The 14,786-nt window shown below is 37.8% G+C and overlaps 1 protein-coding gene across 1 annotated transcript; it reads right to left on the minus strand.

The window, feature by feature from the left end:
* Nucleotides 1-1,093: 1,093 nt before the first annotated feature.
* Nucleotides 1,094-12,475, minus strand: LOC115585380 (multidrug and toxin extrusion protein 1-like). Its single transcript, XM_030423716.1, has 16 exons — nucleotides 12,172-12,475; nucleotides 10,260-10,361; nucleotides 10,050-10,118; nucleotides 9,682-9,830; nucleotides 7,112-7,154; nucleotides 6,923-6,967; nucleotides 6,737-6,834; nucleotides 6,239-6,336; nucleotides 5,473-5,654; nucleotides 5,216-5,324; nucleotides 3,997-4,072; nucleotides 3,147-3,216; nucleotides 2,924-3,056; nucleotides 2,732-2,826; nucleotides 2,572-2,635; nucleotides 1,094-2,491 (listed from the first exon to the last, which is right to left on the minus strand). The coding sequence occupies exons 1-16, from the start codon at nucleotides 12,361-12,363 to the stop codon at nucleotides 2,250-2,252; spliced, it is 1,767 nt and encodes a 588-aa protein (XP_030279576.1). The 5' UTR covers nucleotides 12,364-12,475; the 3' UTR covers nucleotides 1,094-2,249.
* Between the last annotated feature and the right edge of the window lie 2,311 nt (nucleotides 12,476-14,786).

A 14,786-nucleotide genomic window follows, 5' to 3' on the forward strand; every position in this document is an offset into this window, starting at 1 on the left:
CAGACTGGGATGTTTTGGTTTGATTTAGATTTGATGCTTGTGTGGAGATTGGATGTGATATGTGCATATATGTACTAACACTGCTCACAGGTATTGGACAGATGTCACAGAAATACTTTCCATACACTAGGCTCCTGAATAAGCACTCCTTATACTACTTGCAAAACGGTGACGTACTTTTTACTGCATTTAAAAAAAAAAAAAAAAAAAGTAATTTAATTTCTTTTAAAGCCAGGGTCAGTGTTAATCAGAACAGGCAATTTCCTACTCTGACACGCATATAAATGGTCTTAAAAGTAATATAACCATTAACTACTACTTTATTTTTATTATCTACAAAAAGTATTTTTATTTGGACTATTATTATTATTATTATTATCATTATTATTATTATTATTATTATTATTATTATTATTATTATTATTATTATCATTTTTTTTATTATTATGTTTTTACTTAAAATATGAACAGGAGAGGTGCCATTAAAGTTAATGATTATTTTTTTCATTACTTGTGATTTTGTAACGTTCAAGTTTTTAAGTTTAAAATCAATGAAATAATAACAAAGCCTTTCACATGCCTAAGGTGTTAAGTGGCTCCTAGGATGTCTCCAGGAAAATTAACTAATCTGGGTTATTTATTTAGTCTCTGAAAAACTCACAAAGCCAAAGAACACATTGTACAACTTGTTCCACAGGGCAAGAAGTACTTATTGTGATGAATAACCCTAGCTTGATGTATGTTTTCCCTCCTCTTCTTAAATCATTGACAGACTCCTCATAAAGTCATTGTCACAGCTTTGGACAAACTGTGGCTAAGTAGGCACATTAATTACTTTTTCAAAATGGCAACCTATGTACTTTACTTCAGCATTAATAAGCACTAATGGTTTTACTTAAATTTGAGCAATATTGGGATGAAGCAATGGTACTATGATTTTCATTAGGATGTTCAAGGACTGCGTCAACTCCCAGATTGTAATAGTAAGAGGACATGCTCCAAACTATGAAACAGTCTCATATGTACTGTGAAACACAGCTTTAAATTGCATGGTGTGGGGCCATGCTATACACAAATACATACAACCCAAATATATCAATCATTCAACTATTTATTCATATATAGACATATGACGTGAAAAAACTACTTATAATAGAAAATACTTAAAATGCATTGCTTACACAACTTCCTTTTATGTTGCTGAATTTCACTTTGATTGTGGTCTTTGGAATTTAGCAGCAAAACATTCAGCAATGTCCACAAAGGCATAAAAAAGATAAAAGATCAACACATTTAGAGGATACTAAATGAAATACATGTGCATACTAGACCAGAATTCTTTTGTTTTGGTCTTCCAACAAGCCAGTGAAATCAAAATAAGAAGCACCTAATGTAATCTCATTAGTGCTCCTTACACAGCTCCTTACACAGAGTGTAAACATCTCAAAATGTTCTTCTAAAATCCAAACATTCTTCTTCTTCTTCTTCTTCTTCTTACACCTGAGCTACTGAATAGTGTTGAACAGTGAGACAAACATGAACTGATTCTTTAACGAAGCAATTTTCCCCCTTGAGGGGTCACAAGTTGAGTCCAAAACAAAATCCTTGTAAAAAGCACTGACAAAGAACATATAAAGACTCCGGCAGAAATATAATAATAATAATAATAAAATAAAATAAAATAAAAGTAATAATAAAAATAATAATAATAATAAGCAGTTTTAACTAGGAATTGTGATTTCTTTACTTTAGAATAAGGTAAAGGAATATCTACAGCGGGAGCTGGTCCTCTTCAATGTCATGTTTCTACAGTAGTCCAGAACGGACAAATGTTATGGTGGCCATTCATGTTATCAACCTCGTAACAGAGGGTTCTGTGGAAAGCATTTGTTTGGTTCATATCTGCAACCTCACCTCTACATACCTAAACCTTTTTTTGCAGGCCCAATTACTTGCATTTCAGCTCTAGCTTCCTCGTGATCATACGTTGGAGTCTCTTTGGCTTCCTAGGTATGACACCTTCATCACTGTAGTTAATTCAGCTCTGTCATTGATTGCTCTATGTTATGTATGACAGGGTTTTGAAAGGATGCACAAAGTTGCAGAATCAACCGTTGGTCCTCAGTGGGAACAAGGAATCCTATCACACCACAAGGTGATTTAGTGTTATATATTAAACATTATTTAATCAAACTTTATCAACCCTGACAACCATCAGTCTGATTACTATCTTTACATTATCTAAGGACTCATTTCATCAGCTTGATCAGGAAATCACTAGTGAAGATTCCAATGCCGAGGATAATGACCATTATCAGCAAGGCGAGGCCACGTCGTAAAACCAGCTGTGTTACTGACAGAACATCTCCAACCGTTGTGGCCGTGGATTTATTCTGGTCTGGAATTTGTACCTCCTGGTATGTATGGTCTTCCACAGCACTCTCACAACTGGATGCAGAAGTGCTAAACTGAGCCTGGTTCTGATTGGAGTCTGGAGGTTTGAAAGAATAACCTTTAGTATTATATAGTTCTGTCACAACAGGATATTTTAGGTAGTGCTGCGGGCCTTACCTGTATTTTCCATCCTGACCATCTCTTTTTCTTCTTTGCTCTTGACTCCTGCTCTAACAAGAGCCTGATTGGGGAGACAGTTTTTAATAGCAGGTTCTAACTTCAAATATATCTCAAGACAAAGTTGGACTTTGATTCGTCAGTGGATAAATGTACACACCTCTTCAGCAGCCTTCTTCCAATCGAGTTTGTACACAAAGATGATAAAGAAAATGGACTGCATCAACACACAGATGGTAAATCCGGTCCATAGTCCTTTAACAAAGATGAGAGAATACTTTTATTGGCTTTTCTGATGACATTTGACAAACGGGAAATAATGATACATACAGTACTAATGGTCTGTTCTTACCAACAATGCCCATATTTGCTGCGAACATTAGGGAAACACCAATAGGAAAGCCAATCATGTAGTACCCCACCAGGTTACACAGAGCACCAATCAGCTGTTTTCCTGTTCCTCGTAGAACACCTCCAACCACACCCTGACAACATCAAACAGACATTCAGTCAGATCATATTCTATTTGCCAGTATTAGTCTGAAATCCTGATTACTTGCATGAAACTTTCTCACCGCAACGGCATCAGCAAGATGCATGAAGAAAAATATGATCATGACATCAGATACCCTCTGTAAAATTTCTCTGAAACACAGAAAGACAGATTCTTGATGGATACTAACATATGTTCTGATAAGGAGACGGAGAGGAGAGAATAACTATTTATTTTGTGGGAGAACTATAAATAAAAATATCTTCAACTTTAAGTTTTACTTTTGTAAAGTGTGCAAAGCTTAATGTAGCATGTAACTTGTCATGTCATCGTCTGTAATCGCTTTATTTCTTTTTCAAGGGGTCGTAGGGTTTGTTGCTGGAGCCAATCCCAGCTGTCTCTGGGCGAAGGCAGGGTACACCCTGAACAAGTCGACAGCTCATCGCAGGGCCCTCACTGATGAAAGCAATTTGGGGTTCAGTTCAGTATGCAGCTCAGTTCAGCCCGGGGGAGCCAGGATTTGATCCAGCAACCTTCCAGTCACTAGCCGACCTGCTCTACCCGCTGAGCTCCAGCCGCCCCAGCATGTAACTTAAAACTGTGAAATAGTCTCACCCTAACGTAATAATTTTAAATGAATAATATTTGTGTGAGTTAAGTGAAAAGGAACAAACTGGGCAACAGATACTGTCTGGCAAACTCTGCAAAAATTGGAAGGAATAGCTGTTCAAGTTCAATGTTGCATAACAAATGGGTTCAGTGATTGTGAGTTGGCATGAAGATGATGACCTGAGTTAATTTATAACAGCCTGAACAACAATATGAAACTGACCCTGCTATTGCACATGTACTGCAACTAGAGATGCACAAAATAACTGAACAATTCACTTAGAGCAAGAAGTGAAGGATATTGTGTCAAAGACTCTACTCACTGCTCTGAGGTGAAAATGTATCCAATGACATTTCTGGAGAGGCCGAGACTTCCGCCAACAAAAAATGCAATTATGACTGCCATGAGAAAAAGAAACAAAGATCCGTTGTGTTGCTGTTAGTGTTGTTTTGATCAAACACTTAAAAAGTACCCAAAAGTCATACTTCAGAAAAAGTAAAGATATTTCAAATATGAGTCACCCATGTGAATATTTTCTTGAGTGAAAATTGTCAGTCCTTAAGTATCAAAAGGTAATTTACTGGCAGTAAATGTACTTGGGTATCAAAAGTACAAGAAAACAATTATTTAGCATTTTCCTAGTATGGACTATACATATTGTATATTACGGGTCAACTGAATTTCGGCCAGACTGATAATCGGATCTAATATTTTCTGACTATCTGAATAAATGTTTTTCAATTAGATTGGCTCTATGTAACAATTTACATGTATAAGTCACTTTTTATTGACCATATGTATCATTTCATATGAAAAATGAGAACTTGTTTGATGCTGCTTGATTGTGGATTTCTTTGTGAAGGTGAATGTGACTTTATGCATGTCCCTGAGTGCCTTGTCTCAGTGCCTCGCTCCCCTCCACTAACAGAGAGCAATGGTAGCAATCATTCGTCTACAAATGGAGTCTGCTAATATAAACTAACCGACCTCCAGCACAACACAGAAATTCCACAGAGCAAAACTTGGGCTCTGACGCAGCATGTAGTCTACAAAGACACTAGTAACCAAGGCCCTGTACACACTTGTATACAGTAAATATTTTTGTAAACAGGGTTTTTGGAAAAAAAAACAAAAAAAAAAACCTTTCTACAAAAGAATTTTAGCAACGTCTCAGAAATAAGTCTATAAAACTTAACTGAAAAGCCATATTCTATGCTCATTCACATAAACTGGGCATGCGTATTCCGTTAGCTACAGAAAATAATGTGAACGAGGCAGGGAAACCGGACTGCTCTGCACAAAAAAGTACAACATATGCCTCCAAAATGTAGAAACATGGAAGTATGAAGTTCCAGAAATACATAAGTACATCATAAGACCATACGGAAGTACATCAAATTGTACTTCAGTATGGTCCTAAGTAAATGTACTTTCTTACATTCAATTACTTTTTATTTCAAATCGCCATTAACAACTATTGTTACCAAGCGCGAGTGAATAAGAGCTTAAAGGCCACATGCACTGTATGCTCTGGTTCTTACATGCACAAACGATGGGGACTTTGCAAGACAGCTTGGCCTGCTCTATGTTTCCTGCACCAAGAGCATTCCCAACCCGTACACTGGCAGCAGCAGAAAATCCTAGAGGGAACTGTGGGAAAAAATAGATAACGAAAGTGTATTAAAGTTGCGTTTTCTTAACATCCATTTCACTGGATCACTGGCCAACACATAATCAAAGGGTTAGCTTTTACAATTTATATGCGATTCATGGAAGGGAAAGCACTGAGAGGCATTACCATGTAAGCTATAACAGCCAGCTCATATGCTATAGACTGGGCTCCGAGCTCTGCCTCACTGATTATTCCAGCCAGAAATCCTCCCACCTCAAACATCCACCACTCCAGACAGAGCATGAGCATACTGGGGATAGCCAGCTTGACAAAGGATCCCCACTCCTGCAGACAGTCCAGTGTCCAACCTGTGAGTCAGAGGTTTGTAAATTAACCTGTAGGTTAAGCTTGTGTTAATTCCTGTGTGAGTGACATGACGTAAGTTGATGTGAGATTCATGATTGACAAAATCTATAAATGCAACTTAATCATTTAATGTATTTAAATAGAACAGCAGTCATAATGTGTGCTTCAGGTTTAACAGAGGCAAGGTTAAAAAGGTTCACTCAATATTTTATTCTAAAATTATGCAGACCTTTGTCGCAAAAAGGATACAATTACTGTGTTGCTGGCAAATCATTGCTCATACAGTGTTCTGACAAATTAAAGCAAATACTAATTCATCTGCTGCGTCATTGCTCTAACCTCTCCTCTACACTACATTACACAGTAATAGAGTGTAACTGATTTTGCCAAACATTACACACTGGAAAGTTCACAGTGGATAACCAGTTATGACGTTGTGAAAGACAGAGACTTGAATGAGGTAAGAGGATGAAATTACTGGTTAGCATCAAAGAATCAATGCAGTCAACACCTGAAGAAAACACATTTAATATTTCAATTCCACATTGTGGTCAGTTATCTCAATAATAATAAGAAAACAGCCAACCTCCCCATGTGGCCTTATGCAGACCCCTCCAGCAGATGTAAATGTATAAGACCACAGCCAGAAAATACTGTGAGATAGCATTGGCTGCTGCAGATCCACTGAAAGAAGAAAAAGAAAAATGCAGCTTGCTAGCTAAATGCTAGATGAACTACACTTCACATACATCTCGTGTCCAGATGGCCATTCAGATTGTTATAAAAGGTGTAACTGAATAATGATACAGAAGATAAACAGATGCTTCTGTACAATACCATCCATTACAACAACAAAATACACAATTAATTTGTGAAACTAGGACAGGCAGATTGATTGACCAACATTTGGTCACTCAGTCTAATACAACATATTCAATACACCTCAACTGTACTTCAGTTCAATGACATAACATGTTCATCATTATGAGAAGAAATGAATACACCTAAGGACATAATTATCCTAATATAATTTTGTGTTAGCATTAAACAAAGCTTTACTACAAAATGTTGTTGGAAAACTCACGCAACGCCCAGTTCCAGAATATGTAGGAAGACATAGTTGATGATCGCATTGCAGATGTTTCCCATTGCTCCAGTTATAACCTGAGGCCATATAATTCCCTGTAAACAACAGCACAACCTGGTATTAGTATATATCTATATAAATATGGTCTATCCAGTACCTTCGAGTGTGTTTGAATTGTTGGACCTGATTTTGTAGATACCGCCCTTGCAGCTGATACATAAAAGCAGCCTGAAGAAAGGATACAGAGTCAGTGTCACTATTTGCAAATTTGAGCACGAGAATAATGATCAAGCATGACTTGAAAACCTCTTCAAAATCTGTATCATATTATTAACTTATCTTGTATCTTATAACACGGGGTATAGAACTCACCGGCAGAGCAGGCATGAAGATCTTCACATATAGCTGGGAAATACTTCATGCAGAGACACAACAAAACACAACAAACAAAAATGCATGAGACATGTGGTTTGAAAACATAAGTACGCACATATATGTACACATAATGTAAAGATCTGCACCTACAGATCATTTTAATTGTCGACTCATCTGTTCATAATTTGATTAGTGTATTGTTCTACGTCAACGAATGGAAAATTATTGCTCAGTGTTTCCCAAAGCACAAGATGACATCTTCAACCCACAGAATGTGGGGAAAAATCATCTGTGTCTCAGTCACAGTACTGAGGTCTTTGTGCTCTGAAGTCACTACTCCACCACCTGGTCACTGATATAAAGTCTCTATCCCCAAACTCAAATTGTCACCATTTCAGCACATCCTGATTGATCCAAATGGTGAATAGTAGGAATGTGGAGTGAAATCAGGCAATATTTCAAGGAACTTTACATTTTTTTTTTTATAACTCACTAGCTAACATTAGCCATCAACCACTTCCTCGCTAACATTACTGTTTGATTACATCCAGTGTGTTGTCAGAGGAAAATAGCTGCCATGTGAAAATGGTCTATGGAGCCATTTTATGTTTTAACGTTTTAACTCGACTCCCCATCTACTACAGTTGTTTAAGAGAATGCCGCAACCCTGCTTTGCTGTGATGCTCCATATATGTTTTGAAGACTGTGAAACTTCGCCTGACTCTCCATCAGCATGAGGGGAGTAGATAATGACAAAGTTTTTTATTTTGGGGTGAACTTATCCTTTTAATGTAGTTTAAAGGTATGTTACTTCAAATGCTGCACAATTAAAGCCATCTTCACAAGTAGGTGACATGGTTGATGTGTAACAAAGAAAAAAAACATAGGAGGGCCACCCCATAACACGAATACCTTTCCCAAGTTGATTCTTTGATAAAAACCTACTAAGATGCATGTGCATGGGTCTAATCTAGAAATTAAGGCCTCCATACATGTCATAATCATGAACTTATGTCTTGTCAGAGCTCTGAAGAAACACCGGATGCAAAACAACCACCCAAAAGGTACATAAAAAAGATGTAATTATAATTATTGACTTATTATGGAAGGGCAACTGAATAACCTTTCGAAGAGGTTTAAGATATTCATATTGGCTTTAGGTGGGCTGAGTTTTCCAGCATAGTTAACTGTGTTTAAATGTGTTCTAAATCACCACAATATTTACCAAGCGCATTGTTATTAATGTCACTGTTCTTCACAGTAATTCTACAAATATATCTTTCATAGCTTACAGTTACTATTGTAGGAAAAGCCATTTTTGCAGCATGAGTGAAATCATGTGCACAGCCAGTGTCAAATGAGTGTTAAGCTTTAACTAGGCTATACTGGTTGGGAAATTAATTATCTGCCTGATGTCTTATCGTGTGAAACCACCACCTACTGTGTGTAAAGTTCCTGCTATGGATAGAAAACTTAAAAACAATAGGCAACAACAAAAAATGGGGCCTGCTGTGAATGGATTGAGTGTGGAGAGTGGCTTGGATTGACCTTAGATTCCCAGCTTGAATTATCATCCCAGTCGCCCCTGCTGCAGGGCCTACTGACAGGTCAAAACATTGTCTTGCATGAATGGGCTTCCATATGAATGCATCCATAGGAATGTTTCCACAAGAATGCTCACCCCAGTTTGCACATTTCGCTGTGTATTGATGGCGCAAACTTATTGCATTCATTCCAGCTCTAAATTTCTGCGCATCTAAGAAGACACCCAGTCTAGAAAAGACAAAATGTCCATCACGTCAAGTCAGTAGTGTCACTTAATGAATATAGACTGTTTAGAGCAAGTCTTTCGCAGGGCACCTTAACCCCCCTTCCTTCCGCTATCTGTATTGTTCTAGAAAATCCACCCCGCTACATTAAATCCAAGCTGGCAACCTACATGCTTAAAATAAGCAGCTCTACCTCCAACAGTGTGTCCAGCAATTATTTACATGCCGCAACCGAATGTTGATAATGCATCATCACATTGCATGGCAGAATTTAGCACGTTCACCCAGGTCTTATTTTTAAATCAAAGACGAGGCGAGCCGAGGAGGTTAAAAACCAATCTCTACTGCAGAGTCAACTGACCTGGGTGTAAATGCCGAGTGCACCCATTCCCACTGCAAACAAAAGCCAGATATTAGCAGGTTTAAGTGGGATATTTGACCAGTGGTAAATGGTAAAGGGGTATAACAATTACCTGTTTGCTAAGGGCATGAAGGTAAGCTAGCAGTTGTTACCTTCTTTTGCAGTGATTTAGTCATTCTAATGCCAGGGCTCCCCTACCCACACGCAAACCAAGTTTCCCACGACAGTACTGGCAGGGGTACCATCGCCGTATCCTGAATTACGTTTAAAGCATGCACACATGCCAGAGCACTTTTCCTTTATCCTAAAATGAGAATTGGCGCAACCAGACCTTTCCTTCAACGCTGAAAAGCACTGTGGAGATAGGTTTGGCTTCCCAAGACTACTTAATTAGTTGCTAAAAGTCAATGTTGTTTTTCGGATTAATTATGGCTGACCTGGCCACCTCCGGGCTCTGTCTGACAGCGAGAAGGAGGGGTTCGGTGTTGATGAGAATGGCCCAGCAGGGGAAGCAGGCCAGCAGCAGAATCAGAATCCCTCTCTGCAGAATCACTCCCACACGCTTCAGGTTACCGCTCCCATAGGTCTGCATGAAACAGGTACACAGATAAAGACGCAGAGTTGGAAAACACTAATCACACGAACATCCAAGGTATGATGAGTCAAAGTAAACTAACTTGATACAAAAGCTCATTGTTGAGTTATTTGAGAGAAGACCCCAGGACAACCTGGGAACCCAGCAGCAGCTGTTGTATTTGTCTTGATTACATGAATAAAGTGAAAGAATCTCTAGTGAGAATATTACCTGAGATATGAGGGTATCACAAGTTAATGACAAACCAGTACCAATGGAAATACCAGTGACATTAACCACCTGCAATAAAAAGAAACATAGTCAGGGAAAACACATATATATATCCGAAAACTGAGTATTCAAAATGTGTGAAATCCCGTTTTGCACTGGTAAGCTGTGACACCAGTCCGCACACAGATAGGACTGAGCAAGTCTCCTCACCGCAATTGATAATGCTACTGCTGCAAGTTCAGTTTTTCCCAGGTGGCCGCAGAACACAGTGCTGACGAAACTGATCATAAAGATCATCAACTGGGAAATTACCTGGAGTACAAAAAAAACACATTACCTGTTACTTTCCTTTTCGTTCACACAAATGTTAGATATACTTATACAAAAATAAATATAACCATGAGATGTCATAGAGAATTTGGTGACACTTTATCTTATGGGTCTGCATGTTTCATGGTAAATGGGTGGTAGTAACCAAGTAACATATTTGAAATGTCTTTGAAATGACCCCCAACTTACCACTGTAGTTACCTTAAAATTTGTTGAGGAGAACAACAACATTATTTAAAGTGGCACTACGTAGTTTTGGAGAGGAAATTCAAACTCAGAAATATAATATTTACTATATTAATGAGCTAAGAATACAAATCAAAAATATTCATGTTTCCATAACTGAGTAAGCAAGCTGTTCTCAGAGGAAGATAAGGTCCCCAGAACATGGTTTGAATCTAGAGAGGTGGCAGGGTCCGCCAAATATAAACAAAGTAAAAGTATGAAATTGTATTGTCCTTTTGTCCCTTGTGTTTGTTTATTCAGTCATGAAATGACTTTTTTTTTTTTACTTTGTTTGTTTATGCATGTCTTCTCCAAAATGACATAGTGCCCCATTAAAATTAATGTTCATCTTTTTTTCAATTAGCGGTTAATAAAAAGCTGGTAATTTCTTCATACCAATTAGTTTGTCCAACTCAGGAGGCTACTCAATTAAAGTGAGGTCCGTAAAGTGAGGTATATTTTTAAGCAATGTACATTTTCACCAATATCTATTACTTCAGCAGATCTGTCCAACAATTCTTTAATGTCATTTTTTATGATTAGGCAACATAAATAGCTAATTACAGACAAATTCAACTTCATAATCAATAATCAAGTCTTTTTGTATTTTGAGACAAAAATACATTAGCAAATACATTTATAACAGGAAACTAGTTAAGCTATAGTATAATTGTATTGTACCTGCTTATAATAACTGTTTGTGTGTGTGTGTGAGCCTAACAGAGAAAGACAGATGAGAGCCTGATTGTTCACTGATGTATTGGTGAAAATTTAAGTATTTATAAGAAATGTATCATGAATTTCTTGACCTAAAGAAGGAGTGCAATTACCAGCTATTTATTAACTGCTTATTGGAAAATAACACAATAACCTTATCAAACAATGTCAGGGTGATTTTCAATACATTTTGAAGAAATTACAGTGGTAAGCTGAGGGTCACTTCAAAGAAATGGCAAACATATTGCTTGGTAATTACCAACAAGACACCATCAAATTTCTAACACGGTTAACATATACTTGCTGTTTAAATTATATGATACAAACAGGACAGGAAACAGTGTGTGCTTCTTCAGAAGTGATTTTAAACGAGATGTGTCACAATTTGATACCCGTTAAAAAAAATCCACTAATTATTGATGTACAGATGCGAACATAATGCTTAACATCATATTTCGATCAAAAAATATTATCAGAAGATACGTGATGCTATGCCATCAAGTCATAAGTCGAATAAATGACGTCATAGGCATGATAACAACAGATGAGTTAGTACAAACAATTAAATAAGTATAGATACAGTGCAGTCCGCGGTTATTTAGACTGTGGCTTTCAGGTTTAAGTGTTGAATGTTTGTGGTGTTCTGATAATTGCGATTTTTTTTCTTACAAACATTAACAAACATATCTTAACATTAATACAAATTAAAGGGCCAAAATTTGACGCCTGCGTTATTACATTAACATAGAGTGGGTGAAGCGTGCACACCAAGTGCCTTGGTATGCACTGGAAACTACAGGTATAAAATAAAAGACAGTAGAGGAGACCTGGAGACTGCTGAGTGTCTTACCACCGGGCCCGCCAGTTTCAGAAGTTGCACGAGCTCATTCCGGTACTCCGGCGGGATGAGGCGCCTCGTCCTCTCCCGGCAGGAGCCGCAGCCTTCACCCGAGCCCTCGACAGAAGAAGTCGCCTCACCCGCTTTTGAATCTTCTTTCACTCCTTCTGTGTATTTGACTGGGTTTTTATCAGGGCCGTCCATGACTGAATAAACTTTAGTGTTCCCCACAGACAGGCTTCTCACTGCAGTCTCCTTGAGAGCGTCTATGTTAGACGGAGTGAGTGAGCACGTTATGTCTCACAACTATAGGAGGGCTGACGCACGTGCGTGGTTCCGACCCTCCCAGGAGCCAACCAGCTCGTGCTGGAATTTTGGGGCGTCGCTGCCATTGGGTAGACTTCAAGTTGCATTCAAGTGCATTTTACCAGCTTCAGCTAGCTTGATCCTGCCTCATGATAAATTACCCGCTGTGCAATATATACATCTTGCCATAAGTCTTAATACTTTGTGTAGTGTACTGTACGATGACATGTAGCCAGTACATGCACAATTTTGAGATATCTGTACTGTATGCGAGTACTTGTTAATTCGATGTTAATTCTTCTTCCCTATATTTTACTTCATTAGATCTATTTTATAGCTTTAGTTTCCACTTTTTGATATGATAATAAACCTTACTCATACAGCACCTTTAAAAAACAAAAGTGCTTTATTACTACTGCAAACGCCATGAAAACCAGAATTTAAGATATTAAATATTTAAATATTAATACAAAAAATGACCTTCTATGCAGATGGATTGTCATTTTAATAAAAAGATTTTGTATTAATAAAGTATGAAACATTATCATATGGAATTAAAGTTTTACTAAATTCTACCAACTGCAACATGTTCACATTCAAGCATTACTAATCATAATCCAGTAATATAGTTAGTGTAACTCTGAAATGGCCATTCTTTATAAAGATCTCTTCTTGAGGTATTTATTTTATACGTCAATACCAGCACTTACAGCCCTTGCAGTGCTTGTGACAGAGTTTTCTAGACTCTTTTTAGACACTTACTTTTACTGAACAAAAAGATCTGAATCCCTATTCCACCACTGCATACCTCCAGCATGCTTCAGTCATACAATGTGTGTGCCTGAGTGTCCGTCTCAAGTGTGTGCTGTAGCTCTAGGACATGCCTCTCATGAACTACCACATTCGTAAATACTCAATCAGACTGGTGCAATGGAAGGTTGTCCATGAAATCCAGTAAGGGCTGCCATATCTTGTAAGCCATTTAGAATGGCTACTCTTAAGGTTGGAGGTAATTAAGTTAGCCAGTAAATCTCAGAATCCAGTGGAAAGACAACTCCATGATTGTTCAATAGGGTGTCGCATACTCCCTGCCAAAACCCCTTAAGTTAAGGGCAATGCCAGTTGGAATGTAGAAAAGTTCCCTTTTCTATATCTCATCTATAAATGAGGGGAGATATGTTGAAGTTTTGTGCAGCTTACATGGGGTGATACAGAGCTTATGCAGAAATAAAATAAAATCAATTTCTGAAGTTTAAAGTAGAGGTTACACCATCACATAATCACAAATCACCCCATGGCTCCCAATTCAGATTTATTCCCCAATCTTTTTCCAATCTTAGTCTGGGTATGTCCTTATTGGGTATTGATAAACTTGACACAAGAGCTTCATACATTAGAGATACATAAAGTGGTTGGTCAGCATGGCACAACTGTACCACAGGTATTAGAGTAGGTAAATCCAACAGGCCTTTGTGATTGTCTTTACCATATCTGGAAGCTGACATGGTAAGCTGAGCGGATACCAAAAAATTATCTATGTGGGTGTGTGTGTGTCATGTGGGTGCGAATAAAAGGAATAATCCTTGTCCCGTGGGGGCATCTGTCACCAGGCATCAGTCAAATGTTGGTCCCTCATGAAAGAAATTGTGGATTTGGCTGTCTTGCTAAGAGGGGATGGCTTATTCGAAGACCTATCAAGTACTCTATTGAAATTAATTAAGTTTAAATCAGTTTGACAAAGCTTATAATGGGAACTCGTCCAACTCCCCTGGTCCCAGTGAGGCTATTTTAGGTTTATCTATGCTGCAGTCTCATGGCTTCATCAGTGGCATAGTCATTGTCACCATTTGTTCTCTCTTTTCAATGTCGTGTAAATAACTAAAATATGTACAGACATACAAAAAAAACTTTCATGGAAAGGACAACACAGACAGCAGTCTAAACAATATTTCTACCACATGGGGACTGTTATGTCACTTACAGAGCAAGGAGCATAATCCAACCAACAGACCTGAAATTGAAAGAAAATGCTAATTATAATACACAATCAGTCTAAGGTCCTTCCAATGTGACACTTTAGACTTAGTGTCTCACATCTTGCACATGCAGAATCATTTTCAACAATCATTGAACCAAAGATGGCATACAAGGGAAACATACTCAACCAATGGGGGAGTTAAACGTCATCATTACTTGGCTTTGGCTTTGTTAAAATTTGCCTCCAACAGTGTGTCCAGTAATTGTTAATGTTTGTTTTGACCTACGAATGCTGCTGTGTTAACATCACGTTTTTCTTTATTGTGAATTAATGATATCTGCAC

This window comes from Sparus aurata, chromosome 1 (assembly GCF_900880675.1).
Source record: "Sparus aurata chromosome 1, fSpaAur1.1, whole genome shotgun sequence".
NCBI classification, from domain to species: domain Eukaryota; kingdom Metazoa; phylum Chordata; class Actinopteri; order Spariformes; family Sparidae; genus Sparus; species Sparus aurata.